Genomic DNA, 23,265 nt, shown 5'->3' with positions numbered 1-23,265 from the left:
AAATTCCTTTCCTGTCAAATTCTTAACTTCAACTTGCTACTTCCGGCCAGAACGTAGTTTTAGAATCACGTCTGAATACATAATGAGGAAGAGCGGTATTTAACCGCGAAGTTCTTTAGTCTTAGGGAGAGAGAATCAGAGTTTCTGATTTAACGCGCGTCTGCCTTTTGACCACTCTCTCTCTCAAAGCTGTTATTACGCTCGGCCGTACTCAAGCCGATAAGCTTTGCAGTTATCTGGTGTTTAAGGGACCAACTGCATTAAAAACTTGATAGCTTCGGATATATTTCTTAGGTTAATCTTAGTTTTAGTTTAATTCTTAGTCTCTTAACTTCAAACCCAAGTGTCGGCTTTGATTGTACACTCCAAGGCGGAGTTTTGTTAAATCTTATTGGAATAATAAAGGGTTAGTTACCCTTCTATCTTGTTGTTTCTTGTCACACGAACTTAAGAGATTATTCGCTATCTAGTTCTTAAGACTCCTCTCTTTCTACGGTAACTGAGATTTACACAGTGAAAGTTTTACAATTTGATATAAAATTATTCAATTTAATTTTAAAATTACTCGTTAAATTACTCGTTTTGCATTTTTCGTATTTTTTATTGTTTTTTTCGTTTTATGTTTTTATATTACGCTTTGTAGGGTTCTGCTATGTCTATAAGCTTGTGTTCCTGTCCTGCAAACCTGATTACCCTTGAAGCGAGTTATGGCTTTGATCTGAAACGAGTCGTGAGCGAGTTACGGCAAGTCATAAAAAGGGTTAAATAACCTTTTTTTATTTAACTTTTAAACGAACAGAAGGCACTACTTGTGCGGAATGAAGGATTAACTTAGGATGAAGTTAATTTCAATTAGGTAACCCAGCCTAAGGCTATACACACAACAAACTAGTTAAACTCTCTCAAGGTAGTTAACGGAGTGTATTTTGAAGTCGGCTAGCAAGATGCTAAAGGCTGACTAACTTTGGCAGTTCTAGCGATAGTACGTAACTGCCAGGAAAAGCGCTGCGTGTGAGAAAATTGAGTGTTTTGAGTGGCTAAAAACAGTTTAGTATAGAGTATCTAATGATTTGCTGAGTATGTTAGTTTCGATAAGCTCCCCATGTCACGTTCGAGTAAAAAGGAAATTGAAGCAGACTTAAAAATGGAGGTAGATATGGCTCCTATAAAAGGCTAAATTGCATGCATCCGCTCCTTGATGATACGGTTAACTGCTCCTTTAACATTTAATTCGAGCTTTATAAAAATTAATAAGAACGGAAAACCGCGGCCATAAAGGGAGAAGCAAACGTCCGAATGTGCAGTGTGTGTGCCAGAGGATTATAGCAGCTTTGGAAAAAGTATCAAATTTGAAACAGTCATTAAAGTATTCTTAAAGTGAGGAATATTCAGTGCTCTAGATGACTCTGAGGATGACATGCTGTGAGATACCGGAACCAAAGATAAATATTCAGATGGCAAACAGTGGTACTGACAGTGACAGTGAATAAGAAGTACTAAACACAGAAACAGGTTTCTTTTTGTATTTTATGCAATAAAAATGCTCTTTCAGTGTGTGGTAAATATCGCTTTCATTTTAGCTATTTTTAATCCTCTAAATAGAGGAAAGAGTATCATTGATGTTTGACAGGCTATCTACAACTTATTCTCGAAAAATTTGTTTTTTCGAAATTATAAGTAAAATTCAAGAGTGCAGCTTACACACACAAGAATACGTTTTAAGGCATTCAAATATCCGCCCGCCAACAAAAGTGAATACTGTTTAATTTTAAATCAGCAACGCAGAGGATTATAATTCTAAATATGTAATTATCAGTTGTGCTTGTATTTTCTTGTATGCTGGTGCAAAGTTAAATTGTGTTAAATTAAGCACTTATATGAAAGTAATCAACAGTGACGTAGTATAATTTAAGTAGCTGTCGAACCCCTAAAATTGTTGTCAGAAATGCAATTGTTGTCAGAGGGACAGAGAGGGGAAAACAGGCAATAAAGAATTTCTTTGGCACTATATAGTTAGGCTTGACAAAAATAATGATAGCTGTGAAACGAGCACTTCAAATTGTGAATATAGTTTTTATTAAATTTATCCATTTCTCTGTAATGGCTTGATTAGTTAGGTAAAACTCGTAAGATTGATTTAATTGCATGAATACATAATTTGTCAAATCCAAACATTTCTTAGTTATGGATTGTAACTATTGAAGCGGGAAGTCATAGTGAAGAGTTTACCAGAAATTTATTTAATGCAATTATTGCTAACCGGTAAGAGAAGGAGAAAATTAAATTCGAAGAAGTGGGAGCGGAAGAAAAAATTGAGTAAGAGCATCAAAATAGGTAGAAAAAATGAAATTGGGAAATAGGTAGAGAAAAAGCTTGATTATGCACTGAAAAATCTAGAACTAGAGATTAAACTGAAGCGAAATGGTGTAGTATATGAGTGTATATATATAATAATTTATTTACTAAAGAAATATTGATTATATTATCTCCTAAGATTAATTTCAGTAGAATTATCTTAAAAGAGTGAATCCATAGTTAGTAAGTTCAATTTCGAAAATTGTTTTAAAGTAACTTGAATGTAAATTGTTAAAAATGTTTAACGGGGACTTGAATTAAATCATGAATAACAACATTTCAATTGTAAAAAGAAATATATTAAAAGCAAGTAATTGAATTAAATGCAAGTAACAACATGTGTATATATATATATATATATGTATGTACAACATGTATATATATATATATATATATATATATGTGTGTGTGTGTGTGTGTATTTAAGACCTGTAACACACACATAAGTGTACCTAAGCATACATGGAACATAGTATTCGTCCTCTGACTTAACTTTACATCTGTGCTCTAATGAGTGTAAAATCCTTAAGTGCATTTTTTATACATGTGCGTACATAATATATTTATCTATTTATATCTGTTTTTATAATATGTTTACTGTGCTAATGCAGCTGACACATTGCACTCTCACACATGTAACGTTAACAATTGTAACATTATTTGTAAACTGTATCTATTTAACATAGCATCAGTTACTGTCTGGTCTGCTATCCAGAGATTAGACTGTGGTATGGCAGATTTTATGATTCTTTCCAGTAGGATGACGATGACGCTCAAATTCTGTGCGGCGTTCACGCCTACATCGGAAGATATTACAACGGCGTAAATATAAATTTTACGGATCAATTAAGGCGGAAATTACCACAAAAGATGGGTGAACATTTCACAGAGTTGCAACTTAATAATCAAATAAACGAGTAAAACGTTTAGACCAGCAATTCTCAACCAGTGGTAAGCAAGACAAAAATAGATGACATGCAAAGAAACAAAGTATTTTGAACTATTAAATACAAAAACTGAATACCCTAACATTCTGTTTAAGGTTTTTCCCTAACACTCGGAAATGTATGCTGTCTGAGCTTTGTTCAAGGTCGATAGCCACTCATAGACTTTAGCAAAATAATCGTTTTTACTTTCGCAAATACTTGAGCCGTAGACATAACAAAATTTCTCATAAATGATGTTTTGAAAGGAGTAATAGAAATGGATGTTATATTTAATAGGAAATAAAAATAAGTTCCTATAAAAAGATAATAACATTTTATTAATTCTTTTATATTTGATCGATTTATTAACATGTCTACACTTTATATCGCCCCATTTTCTGGACTCATGTTGCTCCATTTTCAATTAGAATAATTTTTGACGTCGATTTGCTGTTTCTAACCATAGGTATTTTGTCTTCTTGTTGCTTTGTATTTGTTAATTTTACACACGATTTGAGAATATCGTAGTTTGTTCTTGTGGAACTCGTAATATATTGTGCATTTAAATATTTGTGAAAAAATAATAAAACAAACCTAGCTTTTCAAAAACAAGAAATGGCTAAGATTGGCTTAGCGAAAAAGTGTTGATTCACTAGGTGATGGATCCAGGACAATCTACTACACTAAGAATATTGAAAACAAAATGTTTATAGAAAATATAATGATATATTTTCTATAAACAGTTATTTATCATTTGGGTTTACATGGAATGGAGATAAAATGGATTTTCAGCTTCAATGTATTGTTTGCGGTGAACAATTATCCAATGAAGGTATGAAACCATAGTTTCTTAAAAGACATCTCGAAAGTAAAAAAGCTTTAGAAGCTACTTCCCTAGTAAGTCTAAGAATTGCCAAGCCTGGGAAGGCTCACACTGTTGGAGAAAACCTTATATTACGAGCAGCTAGAGATATCGTTTTAACATTATTCAACAAAAAAGGAGCTAATGAACTTAATAATATTCCATTATCAGATGATACAGTAAGTCGACGAATTCATGAAATGTCAAACTCCATAAAAGGGACACTTATTCAACAAGTAGAGCATACTTGAGTATTTTGTATTGTAATTGATTTAACGAACTTTGTTCAATTATGAGTTTACATACATTTCGAAAAAGGTAAATGAATTTCTGAAGAGTATTTATTTTGTGAATCGTTTCATGATACTGCAAATGAAATTTTCAGTGAGTGATTGACAATTTTATGTCTGAGAAAGATAATTACTTGAAATATGTGCATTGTCGTATTCAGCTTTAACAGGAAAACATTTCGGTGTTTTTACTTCCTTGTACGAAGTAAAAAGGAAGTATTGTAATCGCGAAAAGTTTCAGGCAACATATTTCAACGAAAATATCCATTTTGACCGCTATCGAATGCAATTTAACGATGTTTTTGCGTGATATCTGTACGTAAGGACAGAATAAAAGACTATTTTCCTCAAAAGAAATTATAAAACTGCTTTAAAATGAATTTTGAAGAGAATTATTCGTGGCGTCTGTACGAACGTATGTAAGAACGTACGTACGTACGTACGTATGTCGCATAACTCAAAAACGAGTAGCCTCAGAACGTTAAAATTTTGTATATAGGACTGCTATAACATGTAGATGTGCACCTCGTATTTTGGTTGCAATCGGCTGCACCAAACGTATATAAATATATTTATATATATATCCACTCTGTTACCCGGCTCAGTGATCTCAGTTTCTTTACTCTTATATGTTTGTAAATTGTATATTTTTTGCTTTAAAAATGATTGAATTATGTTGTTTTTATCTTCCGGTTAAGCTTTTTATGCCTTTCGTAATTCTGGAAGCAATATTTGTACAATTATCAACAATTTAAAAGCTGTTTAAGTGCGGTTAAGTTTTAAATAACATGGCGGACATATTTGTTTACATTTGAAACAGCAGAATTGTAGATTTATTGCCAGTCTAGAGAGACTAAGCTTCACAACACAATAACACCTTCATTTATTATTGCGAATAAAATCATGCTTAATGCTTTCTGGAAGTTTTTCGAGGAAATAAGTGTTTAAGATTTACTTCGTAATTTTTAATGCAGATATTTTGAGTTTTTATGCATTTTTGCCTTGTCGCGAAGTGAGAACTGAATTAATTGAATGAGAAATACTGAATTGTCTGTGAAAAACTCTTTCTTTTCTGTTTTGTTTGCTTAATTTCTTTCATACATCGTTTTAGCTTTATTATAGTATTTGAATAGAACATGTGGCAACGATAATTCTTCAAATGATATAAATTTTGTGCATTCAGAGTGTCGTTATAGTAAACAAATATAGTGAATTTTAAAGAGTGCATTTATTGTATTGTGGTTTATGCGCTGTCGACGAAGTAGAGTTAATTCAATCCAATCAATTTAAATGAAATTCAAGAAAGAAATACGTATAATTTAATATTCCGTACAAGGAAGTCATGTGGTATACACATCAGATTTTTTCTCAAATAAAAAATAGTCGTACCTGAAACTATATTTATTCAATTTTCCGTTCATCCTGAAGCTTTAGTAGCCAAAACAATCCCCGAAAACCTAATCGTTTTGAATCAAGTTGTGAAAATTATTAATTGTATTAAAAGCCGAGCTTTAAATTTAAGAATATTTATGATTTTATACCAAGAGATGGACAGGGAACATGAAACGCTTTTGTTACATTTCTAAGTACGGTGGTCATCCAGAGGCAGTGTTTTAAATCGTCTTTTTGAACGTCCATCAGAAATTCAAATTTTCCTCTGTGATTCAAAATTTGAATTGCAAAATTGTTTATTTAGTGAATTATGTCTGACTGTTTTAGCATATTTAGCGGATACTTTTGGAAAGTTAAATGAGTTACATTTAGAATTACAAGGACAAAGTGTTCATTTTAATCTGTATTTAAAATAATTAATTAATTTTCGTCTTTGGACACTGAAGTTTCAGTACTTTTTAAGCTTACAATTTGATGACAATTAAAAATTGCAAAATATATCACAGCATTAAATTTTACACAAAATTGTTAATAAATATAAAATGTAGTGTTTAGTTACTTTACACCATTCTTCATCCAGTCTTGAAATATTTCCTTTGCTCTATAAACAGTGTGTTCCTCACCGTAAAGTACTCCTGCTACTAAAATAACAGAACGCAATTTTCTGAAAGGAATCACAACGTTGTTAAAACAATAAAAATTGGCAATAAAACACAAAAATATAAAGCAAAAAATAAAAAATTACTTCTGCATGTGGCTTCCAGTATCTTCCCAGCCTAGGGTACTGATAACAGGTTTTAGCAGATACCGCACATATTTCTGAAAGCAGTATATTTATTAATTTTGGCATTTTAATGATCTTTTAATAAAATAATTATACGACTAAAAGAAATCAAAAAAATCTGCTCAGAGAGAAATCAAAAAAAGCTTTCAGATTTTACATTACGCTCAAAGGCGCGTTTTTTTAAAGTTTTGTGTGTTATCTTCATTTATAAAATATCATGCTCTTCGCACTTAAACCATAAAATTCAGTTCAACACAATATCATAAAATCATTTTAAAATGAGCATATTTTTACAATTTCTGATACACAGTCTCGCGCGCTGGAGATAAAAATGTTTTCAATCCATAAAATGTTGCCGTTGCTCGCTTTGAAATCATTGTGTTTGTTAATAAAAAATTCGTTAAAGTTTTACAAAATATGAAAAAGATAACAAAACAAATTGCAAATATCAAATTTAGGCTTCCAGATATCAGTTTTCAGGTGGAAACGTTACATTATTCAAAATTTGATGGCTCTACCTACCATTGTTTTATCACAATGCGAGAAACATTCATAAATTTATGCAGATTCTTCATTATTTAATTTCTTTAAATATAATACAAGGCTCTAATATTTGGTGGAAACAATTTGAAAAGTGAACCGACATTCATAGTGATTCAACGCAAAATGACAAAACGAAATTAATAGTCCTTCTGGACAAATTGCCGCTTTTGACTAAAAATGAAGATTTATTATGAATTGAAAGTTCCAAGAAATAAATTTCTATCTATTTCGTGATCTTATAGCTGTTGCAATTTTATTTGCTTAATATTACCATGGAATTTAACATTGACATCATAAGATGAAAAATGCTGAAGACAAGAGACATATTTCTCTGAATTTCTATTACAGAGGCAACGACTAAATTCACCTTCAAAATATGAAGTTTTTAAATTTTCTTTAAAAGAAAATAATTTGAAATGTGTTGATTCTGAAACATTTATAACATATTTAAAATGGAAGCACCACACGGTAGAAAATTAAGGTAAAGGATGTGAAATAACAAATACATGGCCTTTTCAAATAGGTTGTAACTGAAATTTTTAGCCCAAAGGGGGGTCAGCTCAGAAGGGCTATTAGTCTCGAAATGGCATTTTGCGTCAAATCACTGTAAACGGCTGTAGCACTTTTCAAATTGTTGTCAGCAAATATTATCGTGTTGTATTATATTTAACAAGATTAAAGAATGAAGAATCTGTTAATGTATGCATGTTTCTCGCAATGAGAGACACCAACGATACCTAGAGCCATCAAATTTTGAATAATGTAGTCTTCCACCCGAATATGGGTACTTGGAATCCCAAATCTAGAGTTTCGAATTTGTTTTATTATCTTTTTATATTTTTAAATCTTTAATGAGTTTTTGATTAAGCAGTCAGTTGATCTATTGGTTCTTAGACTTAAGCAGCTCTGATTGGGTGGCGATCTCTAGGAATTGCTCTCTAGGCTATCTCGAATTTCATGGCTTAGAGCGCTTATTAAATATTTGACATCCGCCATTCTCAGAGCTTTTGGAATCCTGGATGCTATCCATGAAGTACTGCAGGAACAGGATTTCCGTTGTTTCTGTCGGGCATTCCGAAAAGGCGAGATGAGACAGTTTTTCAACATCCGCGGTAAGTTCCCGGAGTGTTTCCGTGGGCTTCTGTTGACGAGATTTTGAGTGAAGCCTGCTGTAATCTTTTACACACTTCTCGCCAGAGCGCAGCTCCAACATGCCGGATAGGGCATCAAAGTCTAGTCTCTGATTTTCTGGAAGAATTCGATGAACATCCTCAGCGTCTGCTCTCAGAGAAGCAGCAAGAAGACAGACCTTAGTTTGCGAATCGCATCCATTCGCATTCACAACTATCGAAAATTGTGTCTTATATGCTTTCCAGGAGGTCTACCCATCATACATGGATAGCTTCAAAGAGAGACGAACAGGCATTAAAAATCAAAAACCCCCACTCTTGCTCCCTATCGTCGCTACGAATTTCTTTAAGTATCAACTTCTTTGGTAGCCGCAGAAAACCTATCATCAATTTGTTGTTCTTCGGCAGAAACTCTCTCTTCTATTTCTTTTACAGAAGAAACTCTTTCTTCAATGTGTCCAACTTTATTTTCAACAGCGTTAATTCTGGCCCCCATAGTCTAGAATTTTCTTTCTATTACGCAGGTAATTTCTCCTTTCATTTCCTCTTGACTTGCTTCAATCTTTCTTGAAGAGCCTTCATTTCCTCTTAAACAGATTTTTGGCTAGCTTTCATCAATACTTTAACAGATACTTGACGAGCTTCCATCTTTTCTTGAACGTCTTTCATAAGTTGTTTAACGGATTCTTTGCCGGGTTTTACTTCTTATTTGATTGCAGGAAAGTCTGCCACCAACTGTCTTAAATGTTCTTCCATCGCTGTTCTCACTAGCATTGTATCCCACTCCTGACACCAAAATGTTTTGCGTGCGTACGGGTTCTGAATAGATTGAATGTGCAAGTTCAATAAAAAGTTAATAAAATTTATTCTTATCAAAAGAAATATAATAGAACTCTGGAATTTTCCTCTGAGATATTCATTTATGCAATGTTAAATGCACGTGCTCCTGTATTTTTAATTTTCCGGTATAGCTTTCTTTTAAAAGTCTCCCGCTGCATTGTACGGAGAAATAAAGTAATTTTATTTATAATTCTGCTAAAATTAGCTATCTAAATACAAAATGTTTAACAGTATTGTTTTGCAATAAGTTAAGTGTGGCGGTAGAAGTGTATTGTTTTGTAACAAGTTAAATATGGAGTTAGAAGAATATTGTTTTCTCACCTGTGTGTTCTAGAAGCAACTTCATTGCATTCTAAAATATTTTTATAAGTTATGTCTTACAAATATACGTGCACTATCCATGTTTATGTACAAATTAGACGTTAGCAACCCGTGAGAAATTTTCTCCACAAACATAAGTCCAGTAAGAAAAATCTTCAAAGTAATATAATAGTCGTTAAATAGTTTAACAACTGGTCTTGTTTATTGATTTTTGTGTATAAATATTAAAGCATGCTTGCTGATGCAGAGAGAAAACTCAGTAAAATTTTAAGTAAGTGAATTTCTCTCATCGTAAGCTGAATTATTTTATGATGCAGTATGTATGCATTATATACGTGCACAAAAGATTGTACTTGCACGTTTTTAGCATAAATATTTAAAAATTTATATAAATTTTTACCATTCTCTAGATAATTATCAAACATTCATATATAAAATTTAATTATTCAGCATTTTTGTTACATGCAGCCTGTGAAAGTGTTATTAAAATTAACAAAATTTTGAATTATAACAGACCTTTCTGAAACCAACATATATTTCTGTATGCCTCGCTTCGTTAAGTTTTCGCTCAGTCCAGAAGGTTATCGAGATTTTATGGCAAGTGCCGTATGTTCAAATCAGAAGAATCGTAACATATTAATAGCGCTGCTGCTTGCTTACAAAAAGGAAAATGCTGATCAGAACATACGTAAAAATCTGACGTTGGCAATGTTTCGTAGGTGTTGTGAATTAGTTGAGCTTTGTGTGTTCGATGCAGTTAGGTTGCATTTTCGAGAACTTTTGCTAGCTGATATATTGTAAAGTTTCAGCAAGCTCATGTTTTGGAACTTTAAATCTGTGCTACATTATTTTAAATTAACTCACCAGTGGAAATTACGTTATCTTTTATATTTTGTGGTTTATCATGTGTCCTCAAAATTTAGCTAAGCTGATAACTTACTGACACACAGAGGTAACTTCTAAGGATGAGTAGAGTAGAAGTATTTACTTAGACGTTATAGTGACGCCCAAAGTAAATGTTGAGTAAGTATTTGTGAAATTTTGGAAGTTAAAATTTGTCCACATTTTTTTTTTTTTTTTTTTGCTACAGCTAGTCGTGTGAATACAATAAGGGAGATAGAACCGAGGGAGAAAAACCCGGCAGTTAATAAATTTTTAAATATATGGAGAAGAGGAGTCTATAATACTGTTGTGTAAACAACATTTTAGTTGCTTTACTTTTCCTTTCATACAAGGAGTGCAATGAACATCTGCATGCCCGTTTGGAATCAAAATAACCAAATAAGAAAACGGGAAATTGGGTTTGCGGAACATTATATTTTTAAGTTACAAGTTTTATTTCAAATGAAGTCCGTATTATTCGGAATAAAATAATATTCAGATCGTGTAACATTGAAGAAGAAAATAAAAATTCGAGATTACAATTTAATGCTTTACCGTATAAGGTATTTCTCCCACCTTCTTAGCATGCCTTCATAGTGTAGTGGTCAGTACGTTGGGTGCGTATTCCAGAGATCCGTGGTTTGAGTCCTGACGAAGGTGTTGCTCATTTTTCATCACTCCTGTTTCAGAATATAACCTAATGTCTCTACAGTGGCGCCCGAACTAAAAGGTTGGTGGATGATGATTCTCCACACCCGGGATTTGGCGATTGGGTCCCCTAAACCCCAGTCGCCTTTTAAAAGGGGGGAGTATGTAAGGTATTTCTCCCTTCTTCTTAGCATGCCTTCGTAGTGTAGTTGTCAGCATGCTGGGCGCGTATTCCAGAGGTCCGTGGTTCGAGTCCCGGCGAAGGCGTTGCTGATTTTCAAGTCTCCTGCTTTCGAATATAACCTAATATCCCTACAACCGTACATTATATTTTACAGTATATGCCTTCATTTTTCATTATTCTTCCCTTTTTTTTTTGTTTAATGTTGATTATGCCTTACTATTTTTTTATCAATTTTAAACGATTATTTTTATCAATTAAAACTTAATAAGATTTGAAAGGTATTGATTCAGTAATGCATTTGCCGAATCAGTGCTTAAAAAAATACTGAATATCTGTTAACTGATTATAAACTACTAATCATATTATTTCGTATATGACTGAATTCAGATCTTTGCCATTACTAGTTAATTTACATTAAGGTTTGCGTTGAATAAATATTCTCATTATAAAAATAATTTTCTTTGAATTAATTAATAGCCTTCCTTGTTTGAAACTGTAAAGATTACACTTTGTGGCGTTTTCAAAAACTGTGGATGGCACTGGAGACGGTGTATGCAGTTACAGAAAAATAATGAATAGTAACATTTTCATTACTGCAAAAAATTCCAAATTAGTTCAGGAAATTCAATACATGTATTTCTAGTAAACATAGACACTAGACTTCAAAAAATATGTCCTGGCATAATAGCAGTGACTCATGGCTTTGTAAACGTGTTAAGATGTGAGTAAAAGTGTTAAAAATATTAAAAAATTTTTTAAATAAGTAAAAAAAAATAATTATAAATGAGCTCAAATAAGTAAAAGTGTAAATATTAGATTAGTTGAATATGTTTATTATAGGCAGCTTATTCATATTATTGAAAGGTGGCTCGGACTTGACGTTTTGCAGTTATTACACTTGAAACCTATTAAGCAACTGATTTTTTATGAGAAAATTCCGTTAAGCACATACATACAATATCCCATCTCTAGAAAATAGAAATGCATGCATATACCTGGAAAAAAGGCAGGAAAAGAGGACAATCTCTCATAATAAGATTTATGTGTTCAAAACGAAAAAGGGCTGATCGCCATGGCGCATATTCGATTTCCTTTCCTAAATAACGTGTCAAGTTAAAAGCAAGTTCGGTGTCCAAAATTCCTGATCTAAAATATAAATTTAAATACGATTTTTATTGAAAACTATCAATACAGAAATGAAAATTATTCAAGAAATGCAAAAATATTTCAAAAGTAATTTGATTATTCATGGAAGAAATGTTTAAAATCCATTCTAAATAATAAGTAGACAAGACTTGAATTTTAAGATTCTTAAGAATAAATTATAAAAAATCAGAAAAATTATTCTTATGAAAAACATTTGTGATAATAACAATGAATACCTTGAATAATCATATGATAAATATGCATTTCAAAGTAAGCGAAAATACTCTTATAAAAATATAAATATAATATAAAGAAAGTACGTCATTTTATCAGAGCGATAGTATTTATTAAATATATAACTTTAAAAGTAACCCTTTATAATTTGAACTATTTATTTATCACATTAAAAACATTCCTTCCAGTTACAGAAAATTTATCGTTTTTCTCAAAGTCACCATTTAAAAATTCATATTGGTTCCAAACTGAGAGAAGTATTTTAAAAGTTAATATGAAATTAAAAGTTGTAACACAGCAGTTATGAAATCAAAATAAATTATAGGAAGGATTTTATAGAAATGTTCGAATACATTTTTTAACTCCTCAAAGAAGTCATATTGTTTTAAATTTTTAAACTGAAACTCTGTTTCATGTTAATAGAACTGTATGAGTAACATAAAGAAGTAGGTTACTTTCTTTACAAAATTCTCCAAATACTGGGTACATTGCTTTATGACAGAGTGTAAAAAGATGTCGAAGTCCGTCACTCAAAATATATTTTGATTGGACGAAGTATCATATCAATGATTATGAAAGAAACTGTAACTGTAAGATGTTGAGTTTAAATCATTCGAATAGAAGGAATAATTTATCACGACTTTATAAAAGAAGATTTTGATATAATGTGCCTTCCTGCAAGAATAACATTTTATTTTCTGTAGGTAGTCCTTTTACATTTTTTCAACATACTAAGCATGTAAAATTAAAAATTGTTGTTTATGCCCAAGAATGAGGAAATATGCAAATAATCTCTCATTCGTCGACATGAAACATGACATTTGATCTCTTTAATCTTAAGCAATGTTTTTTAATCGATGGATTATGGAGCAATTAACTGGAAAGCAAAATTGTTCGTCAAAAGTTTTTATTTAACATATGATCCATTCACACTGTGCTCAAATGTAATTTTAAAGAATTAGCGAGAAAGTAATAGGAATAATTAACTAATTTTACTGTACTGTCAAACTCCGATTAATTTTGGTTATACCAATGATGATGTCTGCGCTTATACTCACGAAAGAGAATAGCCAAAATCAGGACCTTCTGCATTACATATATTATACTCAAACGTATGCAACATATAACGAATATTTATTGAAGTTAAAAGATTAAAAAAAAATCTTTCTGCTATGAAATTGATATCTAAAACGCTGCATAAATGCTCTGGAATCTGTTTTGATAGCATACTTTCTTCGGAACAATATTCGATACGGTGTAAAACTCAGTTTTAAAACGACGAATCAATTAGGATGTATTCCAGCCAGCGCTGAAATTGCGCTGAAGCCCGGTTTCGGTAATCAAACCTTAATTTTAGTCGAAACGCACCGGGGCCCTAATTTAGAGTGCTTTAACTCTTTCGCATCGAGAGAGGCTAAAATTTGTTCCCTTTAAACATCTAAAACGCCCATGTATAGAAATTTCTCTTGGAACGCATTTCTTCCTCCATCCCACTGCAGCGTTAACAATAACTTGCTTAAGTTCTTAGGTACTCGATCTCTTTAGATTTCTTTGTGTGGCGTTTGACGGACTTCACCACTTGTAAATTTCTTTCTGTGTGGGTTTGAGAAGGAAAGAGCAGGACTTAAAAGAGATTTATCCCTGCTGTTTATCCCTGGGAAAGAGTGTCTATAGACAGTTCTTGCAGATTTGCGTGCCCGAATTACGAAAGCGGTACGACGATAGAATGGCTCACACCATTGACGCTTTCGAACGTGAGGAATAAGGAAGTGTGTCGCCTAGACATAATTCGATCTACAAATGTCGCTTAGAAATATACTGAAAATTTTAAAGTAATTCTTTCAGCTTCTGCAACCCATTATGAAATAAACACATTAATCTCGGATATATGTGGCTTTTTTCTTTTTGATAATTTCTTTTCCAGACACTTTCGACAAATACAACGTGTCCACAAAAGTTCTTCTTTACTCGGCCTTTATTTTCGCAGCCGTTGGCGTAGATAGATACTTCCAATCAAAAAAATCTTTTGAAAGACCCAAATGTTTATGTTTTGCCATTTTCAAATTTAAATATTTTACGATTTTTAATGTCAAAATATTTCGTTGTCTAGCAACGAAGTTCCGCTTACCTTTATGATAATAACTGTAATTAATTGTAAATTTAAATTGATTACTTGAAAAACCAATTCTGAACTCTAATTACACATAACATTTAAATTTTCCTTTCAGATTTCTTCGCATTACTAATATAAAGGCTGCGATAGCAAGTTTAGTTAAATGCCAGCTATTCTTCAAAAATGAGTAGAACGATGCATTTTGCATATTATAGAGATTTATCTTTGCTCTTATGATTGAAAGAAAAAAAATGAATCCAAAACGCGTTAGCACTGAATTAAGCCGACGATAAAATAAAATATGTACTTATTATTTGTTACCCAGTAAATAAAAGGACAAGCATTTGTTGTATAAATATTTAATTAGAGCTGCTAACTATTATAATACATCATTGTAAAATGTGATATAAAATCAATAGAATTCTTTTCCAGTTACTCAAACATACTCAAATTCAGTTATATAAATAACCCGCAAATTTCGCATGAAAAGGAGATTTAAGCAAATGATATGTAAGTAATTTTTCCAAAGCAATATCCTGTTTCCCACCTTAATTACAAATGCATATCGATAAATTTTAAATAATATTATAGTAGTGTAATGATAAATTATAATTTAAAAGTGGAAGTTGTTTGTTTCCATACCAACACTAAAAATTCTTTACTCTCAAAAGAATACGCCAGGATTTACTGAAAAACATAGCACGTAAAATATTTGAAATCCGAATTTATTAAAAATGCATTCATAACTTTTTCTAAACGTCATAGCAGACAGTGTTAATTTAGCTACGGTCGAGTTAACTTGGCACTTTTTTTAAAAAATGTTTTCAATCCTAGCAGTTTTCACATTTGAGTTCTATAATTTTCAGAAGCTGTGGGAATAAATACCTTATAAAAATTCGCAAATTAAACAAAAAATATTTTTCAGTTTCTATAATTACCTTGTAAATGATACGGCATCGTCCACAAGATTAGCTCGATCAGCAGGTGAGAAAACCTGAAAGAATAAGGAAATGTTAAGTACAAATCTTAGCTGAAATAAAAAATAATATATTTTGAAATATGGGCTTTGTATATATAAATATAAATACTGATAGAATAAGCCACATTTTTAAAATAAACAATATATATGTGTGTGTGTATGAGAAGATGCTGATTCTTCGAATCATGGCCAATGTTGTAGATGATTATGGCATACAGAAATGTACAAGTACGTAGTTGCAAAAATATTTTTGTAAATAATAAAAAAAATGTTTCTGAGCAAAACAATTCCTGAGAAGCGCAATTTTATAATAAACCGCACACCATAATGGATTTAGCCTGTACCCATTCTTCATCACATGTGTGCCTCCTTACATTTTATAACATTATAATTGATGAAATAAAATAATTATGATTATAATAATTATGATCATAATAAATATGATTGATTCATATAAAGCCTGTGAGAGAAGTAAAAAATCTGTGGTTCCCAAAACGAGATTCAGGTTCGATTGAAATCTAATTCGCTGAACCCGTTTACGTAAATCCCGTATTCAGAAGAGTTATGCAAGATTCATTATGGCTTAATCTGGATATGACACAGTTTAGAGAGATTTATTATAAACAGTTGCTATTTTTAGAAGCTAAATGGGAAATAGCCAAATTAAAATAAATAATAAAGGAACGATTGCAAATTATAGTTAGACTTTTGCTTCATATATTTCTATCGTACACATACATGCATATTTGTATCTGTTTCTATCGTACACATATACTATATGCACACGTGTATGGTTAGATAGATAGATATAGATATAGACATACGTTATGTTTTCAAGTTACAAATGTAGTTGATTAATCGAATTTGAGAACTTTAAATTTCATCTTTAAATTTTATTCGTATATTCTTTAATGAATATCATCAGTCTCAAAAACCGCAATATATTTAAATAACACTATACAATCGAATTCCAATATGCATCTATTGCACAGTAGTCATCTAAGTTGCATATACTATGCGAATTTGCGTTCATTTTCAGAACATCAATAGTTATCCCAATGGGCAATGAAGATGTTTCTTCCAAATTATCCTTTAATTTTAACAAGCAATCTAAATGGTTTTAATTGTAATTAAAACATTAAAGCAAATACTTAAATGTAAAATATTTTACCTTATGATTAGAATGCAGAACATCGATCAGCTTTTCCCATAAGGCTATATCATACATAACCCTATAAAAACCAGTTTGATTCACATTTACTTTTAGCCATTCTACTTCAGCAGGTAAAGTAAATTCTCCTAAAATATTTTTAATCAAAAAAGTACAGTTAAAATTTATATTTATACTTTATTTGGAGTCACACAAAAACATTACCTCATATTACTTAAAAGTTCATTGACAATGTATTTGCCACGGGTACAAAACATGATATTCATTTTTCGGGCAGAATATTGTTATATAAGAAAGATATATAAGAACATTTAATTATTTTGAATTAAAATGAGTGATGGAACTGGAACAAAATTCCAAAATTTACTGACACATGTTGCATTCATTATTGACACAAATAAAATTTGACATAAAATTTTTTACAAACTATTTGGAAATGTAGAAAATTTTATTTGGCTTTCACAAAGCAAACTTGGAAATGGGAAATAAGTCAAGATATTAAAATCAGTTTAAACACTTCTTTGATATTCTACATTCTTTGATTCTCTTTCTACATGGAGAAATATAAACAAACCGTGTTGAAAGATTGAGCATAAATATAAGTCCCATATTGCCGCTTATCCATAGAAATCCTTATTAAAAATGAATTTTTAATAAGTTAACACCATAATTAATATGCAGAGGTAAGAAAGTTTTATTCGGCCAGAATTAATGTAAACCCCTTTGAATGAATCAGTGGAATATTTCGTTATTACATAATAAATTCATAACTGTTATTTTTAATTCATAATTATTAGTTCTTTTAAAGAGCATAAAAATTCAGAGATAGTAAGAAATGGTGTCATAAATAAACAGAATAATTAAAAACGTTTACATTTATTACTATAAATTTCATCAAATTTAAGAATGCCATCTAAATATGCAGCGCATATACGGTTTTCTGTTTTTCATGGTATTATATCTTTAATTTGGAAATGGAAATGAATTATCAGTAATTACAGTTTAAATACAGTCATTCTATAAAAATGCCTTTTAAATATTTGAAGGATGTTGTCAATCTAAAGCTCAGTTTAAATATGCAATAAGTCTGTGAGTGTTTGTATTCAATTTAAATGTTTAAACATTATTTTCTGATATGTAATACTTGATTTCTCTCAAATATGTTATTGCAGCGAACATTTTACTTGAAAAGCAATTTTTCAAATTCTGCCTTAAAAATGACATTTTACCTAAGGGTAATTAAGATATTTTAAAATTAAGTCAAAATTATTGTTTTTCAGAAAGCATTTATTATTTTAAAAACTATGCATTAAACTGTAAACGTCAACTACAAAGAAAAATACTCGTATAAAACTATTACTGTTTTCGGATTTAATTTCTGCAAAAATGGCATTTTATCTCTAGGTAATAAAAATACTATTTTAGAATTGAAATAGGCTTCGAAATAGCCTTCATTATTTTAAAACGTACGGTTTAAACAGTAAACATCACTAATAAAGCAAAAGGTACTACATAAAACCATTTCTAATGCCTATGTTTTCTTTTTGCATATAAAATAAGCACATTTAACCTTTTTATTCTTCTTGCCGTTTTTTCGAAATTCACAGATTTTAATATATGAAGAATTATTGTGGCAATTTATGTAGTATACACTGGTGTGCAAAAATTTAGGACGAAGTCGAAAAATTAGCATATCAGCTGAACGAAGAGGCAGAGCGGACAGAAAGACCAATCAGGAGATTAAGTAAGGTGATGTACGGTAGCACATGAGCAGATATGCAGGTAGACGTAATGGGGGGTGTCTGAATAATATAAAGCATGTTGTCGATGTAAGATCAGTATTTCTGGCAAAGAGATTGCACGCCGTATAGCAGTTAAAATCACACCGAGTTGCTGCCTCAGCGAGAAATGGCGAATAATCAATCTGTTAAACGACATCTGGATGCTTTTACCCGAGGTCGAATCATTGGGAAGTTGGAGGAAGGCCGCAGTGTGACAAGTGTGGCTGCAGAGTTCGGAATTGCTCACAGCATCGTTTCGTGACTTTGGAGACAATTTCAAACTACAGGAACAGCTATCCGGGGGTTTAGTGGTGGTCGTCCACGAGGAACCACACTCACAGATGACCGGTATATTGCCTTACAGGCCAGAAGAAACAGACGGCAGACAGCGGGAGAAATCGCTAGACGCACGACACAGGCGACTGGACGACCGATATCGCGTTTTACCGTGGCCAGAAGACTGCACGGTGGTGGTCTGTTTGCACGACACCCTGTACGGTGTGTACCTCTAACGCCTGCCCATCGGAGAAGGCGTTCTCTGTGGTGCCGGGAACACCGAAATTGGAGAGACAATGAATGGGGACGAGTACTCTTTACAGATGAGAGCAGATTCAGTCTGAGTAGCGATTCTCATCGCATACTCATCTGGAGAGAGCGGGGAAGCCGCATTCATGCCTCGAACGTCATTGAAAGGGACAGGTAGGGAGGTGGCGGTGTTCTCGTTTGGGGAGGCATCATGCTTGGTAGTCGTACAGACCTTCACATCTTCGACGCAGGTTCAGTCAACGGGACCCGTTATTGTAACGAGATTCTTCTTCCATATGTGCGTCTTTTTAGGGGCGCTATGGGTCCGCAGTTCCTTTTTATGGACGACAATGCACCATGTCATCGCACAGTAGCTGCCGAACAGCTCTTAGAGAGTGAGGATATTGAACGTATGGATTGGCCGGCACGATCTCCGGATCCCAATCCCATCGAGCATGTATGGGATTTTCTAGTCAGACGCTTGGCAGCTCGTACCTTACCACCAGTAACGATTCCGGAGCTTCGATTGGCGCTGCAAGACGAATGGGCCTCAACAACTCATTGACACCCTCATTCTCAGCATGGGCAGACGCTGTGAAACCTGCCTAGCAGTCAGGGGAGATCATATCCCCTATTAAAGACCGGATGTTTCTTGCTGGACACCCATCACAGGGATGTTTCGGCCTTCAGTCGCATTGCGCTCCATGCTACTTTTTCAATAAAGCTTCTTTTTATCCCTCTGATTTCTCTTTTAGTAAGTGTTGCTTACATTACTCATGTCCTTACGTATTGGGGATCTTACGGTATTAAATGTGTTGATTTGGAAAGCTTTTGTACAAAGTTATATTGAAAAAACCGTCTCGTCCTTAATTTTTGTACACCAGTGTATTAGCTGTAATTCCTTTACTAATGTAACTCTGAATTTCTCTTCATTTTTATAAATAAATACATTCGCTTTAAAAATTCTGCTCTTCTGCTACATCAACAGCTTTCTTTTTTTTAATTTTGTTTTTTCTTTCCTCTATACAGTTTCATTATATCAAGTCTTACAACATCCTGAAAGAATGAAATTTAATAAAATATTTTTATATATTTATTATTTCACCATTTATCAAAATTGATCATTTTAAAGTAATTAAGGGTACTTAAGGGTTAAAGTACTTATCATTTTAAAGTACTTAACATATACATGGTAATAACAGATCGTACCATTAGACGTATTTAACCAGTAGGTGTTCTGTCTATTTGAAAGATTAGTGACATACGTAACAGGAACAAACCACTTGTAGCCATCTGGAGATATGTCTGAAGACGAGGCATCATCGGATTCAGGAACCTTAAGAAGATATCTCTCTTGCTTTATCTTTACTGTAGAATGTTCATGTGTAACTGTAATGAGAGGATAGCCTTTTTGTCGTATCCATGCATCCATAACCTGTGATACATTTATGTGTGATACGTCAACCTAAAAATTAAAGATGAAAATTTAATCAGAAAACATTAATTCTCATATATTTAATTTTTTATCACTTTTGACATTAATATGTTATTTAATTTTCATGTTGGTACATGAGATATATTCATATACTACTTAATAAACAGTCTGCATCATTTCATAAAAAGATGTATTTAGTATATCTAACACAGTTTTGAAACGTTTTCTTGCATTTGTTCTGTTTGGTGATCAGTCTGAGGTTTATCATTTTAAGTACCGTATACGAAATGAACGTACAGTTTTTCAAACAAAACCTTTCGGTATTTATCATTGCCATCAAGTGGATAATGGATAATGGAACAGCATCCTCAAGGTACCTTATATGTTCTGATTTTCATTGTTCGCTTTACCTTTTGAACAGTATTATCAGCAGCGACAAATTAGTAATCTAATCTTTATTAAAACCGTCAGTTCGCATAAAAAAAGGGAAACTGCATCCGTTTTGCTTATGTGCGTGGTCGTCATGGGTTCCACGGAAATGAAAGAGCTTATTTCTTAGCTAAACATGTTCTAACCCATAGATATCAATATTAGTATTCCAAAGAGTTACTGGAAGTCCTTCCATCCTTTAGCTAAGTGAAATGAGGAATATATTTTATCTTGTTATGCTGAGGGCATCAAAAAGTTCTTTCCTTCTATTTACCATAGGCAGCATTCCGAGTCTTTGCCCTTTATTGGTTTTAAAGTATCTCATTTTGTATCTAGTCAAGGTAAATTTGCAAGTTACTTGCTTCGTTTCAACCTAAAATCAAACAATTTATCAGAGATTTCAGAAAAAGTACCTCAAGATACGAAACATTTAACTTTTTCCAGCCCTACCTTTGATAGCTCTGGATTATGCTTGCAGAACGATTTGGAAAGCTTCGCGGTGACTTGGACAGAGAATTTATCTGTTTTTGTGAAGTCTAGACGAGCGGTTCTCAACATTTTAACTAACGCGTACAGTCTAAACAAAAATTGAAAACCTTTAGTACAACACCACTACAAAGTATTACTACCAGCACCACTCTTGAACAAAGCTCAGATAGTATAAATTTACGAGTGTTAGAGAAAAAAACTCAACCAGGATGTTGGGGTTTTAATTTTTGAATTTAGTAGTTCAAAATAATTTGCTTCTTTGCGTACCACCTATTTTTTTCTTGCGCACCACCGGTTGAGAACCCGTGGTCTCGACTGCTGTTCACTGTTTTCGCTCGTTTTATTTTGCACGTAATATTTAATGCGTAATGTCATAGCTGTAATTTCATACTCGTATGGGACCTACTTTTGTAAGTTACAGTTAACTTACTTTTGTAAGCCCCATGTTGTACATTTGTGGTGAACGAGGAGAGTAAATGCATTAAAAAAAGTGCTAACATCAATAAAGAATGTGCCAATTTGATGAAAACTTTACATTAAATTCCAAAATGTTTTTAATATTTGAAAAAACAAAATTATTATAATGATTACGTTAGAGTAAATAAAAGAAATAGTAAACGTATACATATAAATACTTTTTATAATTTATGTAACTATGATTAATTTTTAAATTCAAAATGGATTAAAAGGTAAAACTATATCACACATTTTTACAGTAATGATTGGATATAACACATGGTTTAAATTACACAGATTATTGATATTCAATTGAATTATTCAGTAGTTTCTCAAGATCATTCATAAAAGATGATACGAGTATGAAATTACAGCTTCAGTTATTGTAGTTTTGATAAATTAAAAATAAAAATATATTTTCATCATAATGATTTTTTTTGTGACTAACAAAAATAGCATGAATAAACACTTCATAAGTATATTAGTAATGTCATTTTAGAGTTTTAAAACTTATAAATTGCTTATTAATTTCTTTCGGCTTACCAGTTGTAACAAAATTATAAATTAAAGATTGTCACACGCTAGCAAGTCTCAAAAGAATATCACTGAATGAAATTTAATGGAGAAAACAATCCCGAATTTTTCTAATTTATTTATTAACTTATAAAGTATTTTCTCTCTCCTTTCTGAATGCATTCGTGGTGTAATGGCAGTACACTCGGCGAGTATTCGAGAGGTCGAGGTTCGAGTCCCGGCTAGGGCACTGCATATTTTTCATGTCTCTTGCTTCAAAAAACCTAATGACTCTACAGTGGCGCCCAAACTAAAAAGTGGTGGATGATGATTCTTCACTTCCAGGACTTGGCGATTGGGTCCCCTTAATCCCCAGTCGCCCTTTAAAAGGGAAAATATATAAGGTATTTTCTCTTTCTTTCTGCATGCCTTTGCGGTTAACTGTAGCACACTCAGCGCGTATTCGAGAGGTCCAGGTTCGAGTCCCGGCGAGGGCATTGCACAGTTTTCACATCTCTTACTTCAAAATAACCTAATGTCTATACAAACGTATTCATCAGGTAAAGTAGAAAATAGAGTCAATTACTCCAGATTTTGAAATCAATTATCTTGGTCAATTTTTGTCACACGGGAGCAAACATTTGTTTGTTTCTTTTTTTTAAATGAGTTGTAGAGTACCTCACTTTGCAATTCTAAGTTACCGTTGAAAATGAAGAATCTTAAGAACTGATAAGAAAATAATCGTTTGAGTTCGTGTGACAGGAAAAAACAAGATAGAATGGTAAACTAGCTCTTTATTATTCCAACTAAAGTTTAACAAAATTCCGTCTTGGAGTG

At 32.3% G+C, this 23,265-nt stretch overlaps 1 protein-coding gene across 1 annotated transcript in view; it reads right to left on the bottom strand.

The window, feature by feature from the left end:
- LOC118184097 (endoplasmic reticulum aminopeptidase 1-like) overlaps window positions 1-23,265 on the bottom strand; it is a 70,516-nt gene that overhangs the window by 15,357 nt on the left and 31,894 nt on the right. Inside the window, exons 9-14 of the mRNA XM_035353739.2 lie at window positions 20,316-20,571; window positions 16,801-16,928; window positions 15,589-15,644; window positions 12,153-12,303; window positions 6,571-6,644; window positions 6,385-6,489 (exon numbers count right to left, since the gene is read on the bottom strand). Of these exons, the coding sequence (XP_035209630.2) occupies window positions 6,385-6,489; window positions 6,571-6,644; window positions 12,153-12,303; window positions 15,589-15,644; window positions 16,801-16,928; window positions 20,316-20,571 (770 nt within the window). The remainder of the gene's footprint in view (window positions 1-6,384; window positions 6,490-6,570; window positions 6,645-12,152; window positions 12,304-15,588; window positions 15,645-16,800; window positions 16,929-20,315; window positions 20,572-23,265) is intronic.

The sequence above is a fragment of the Stegodyphus dumicola genome, chromosome 12 (assembly GCF_044657685.1).
Source record: "Stegodyphus dumicola isolate Sdum_Otavi_A_Nest chromosome 12, ASM4465768v1".
In the NCBI taxonomy this organism is placed as follows: Eukaryota; Metazoa; Arthropoda; class Arachnida; order Araneae; family Eresidae; genus Stegodyphus; species Stegodyphus dumicola.
The sequence above is the reverse complement of the archived record's forward strand: the minus strand, read 5'-3'. Positions and strand labels throughout refer to the sequence as shown.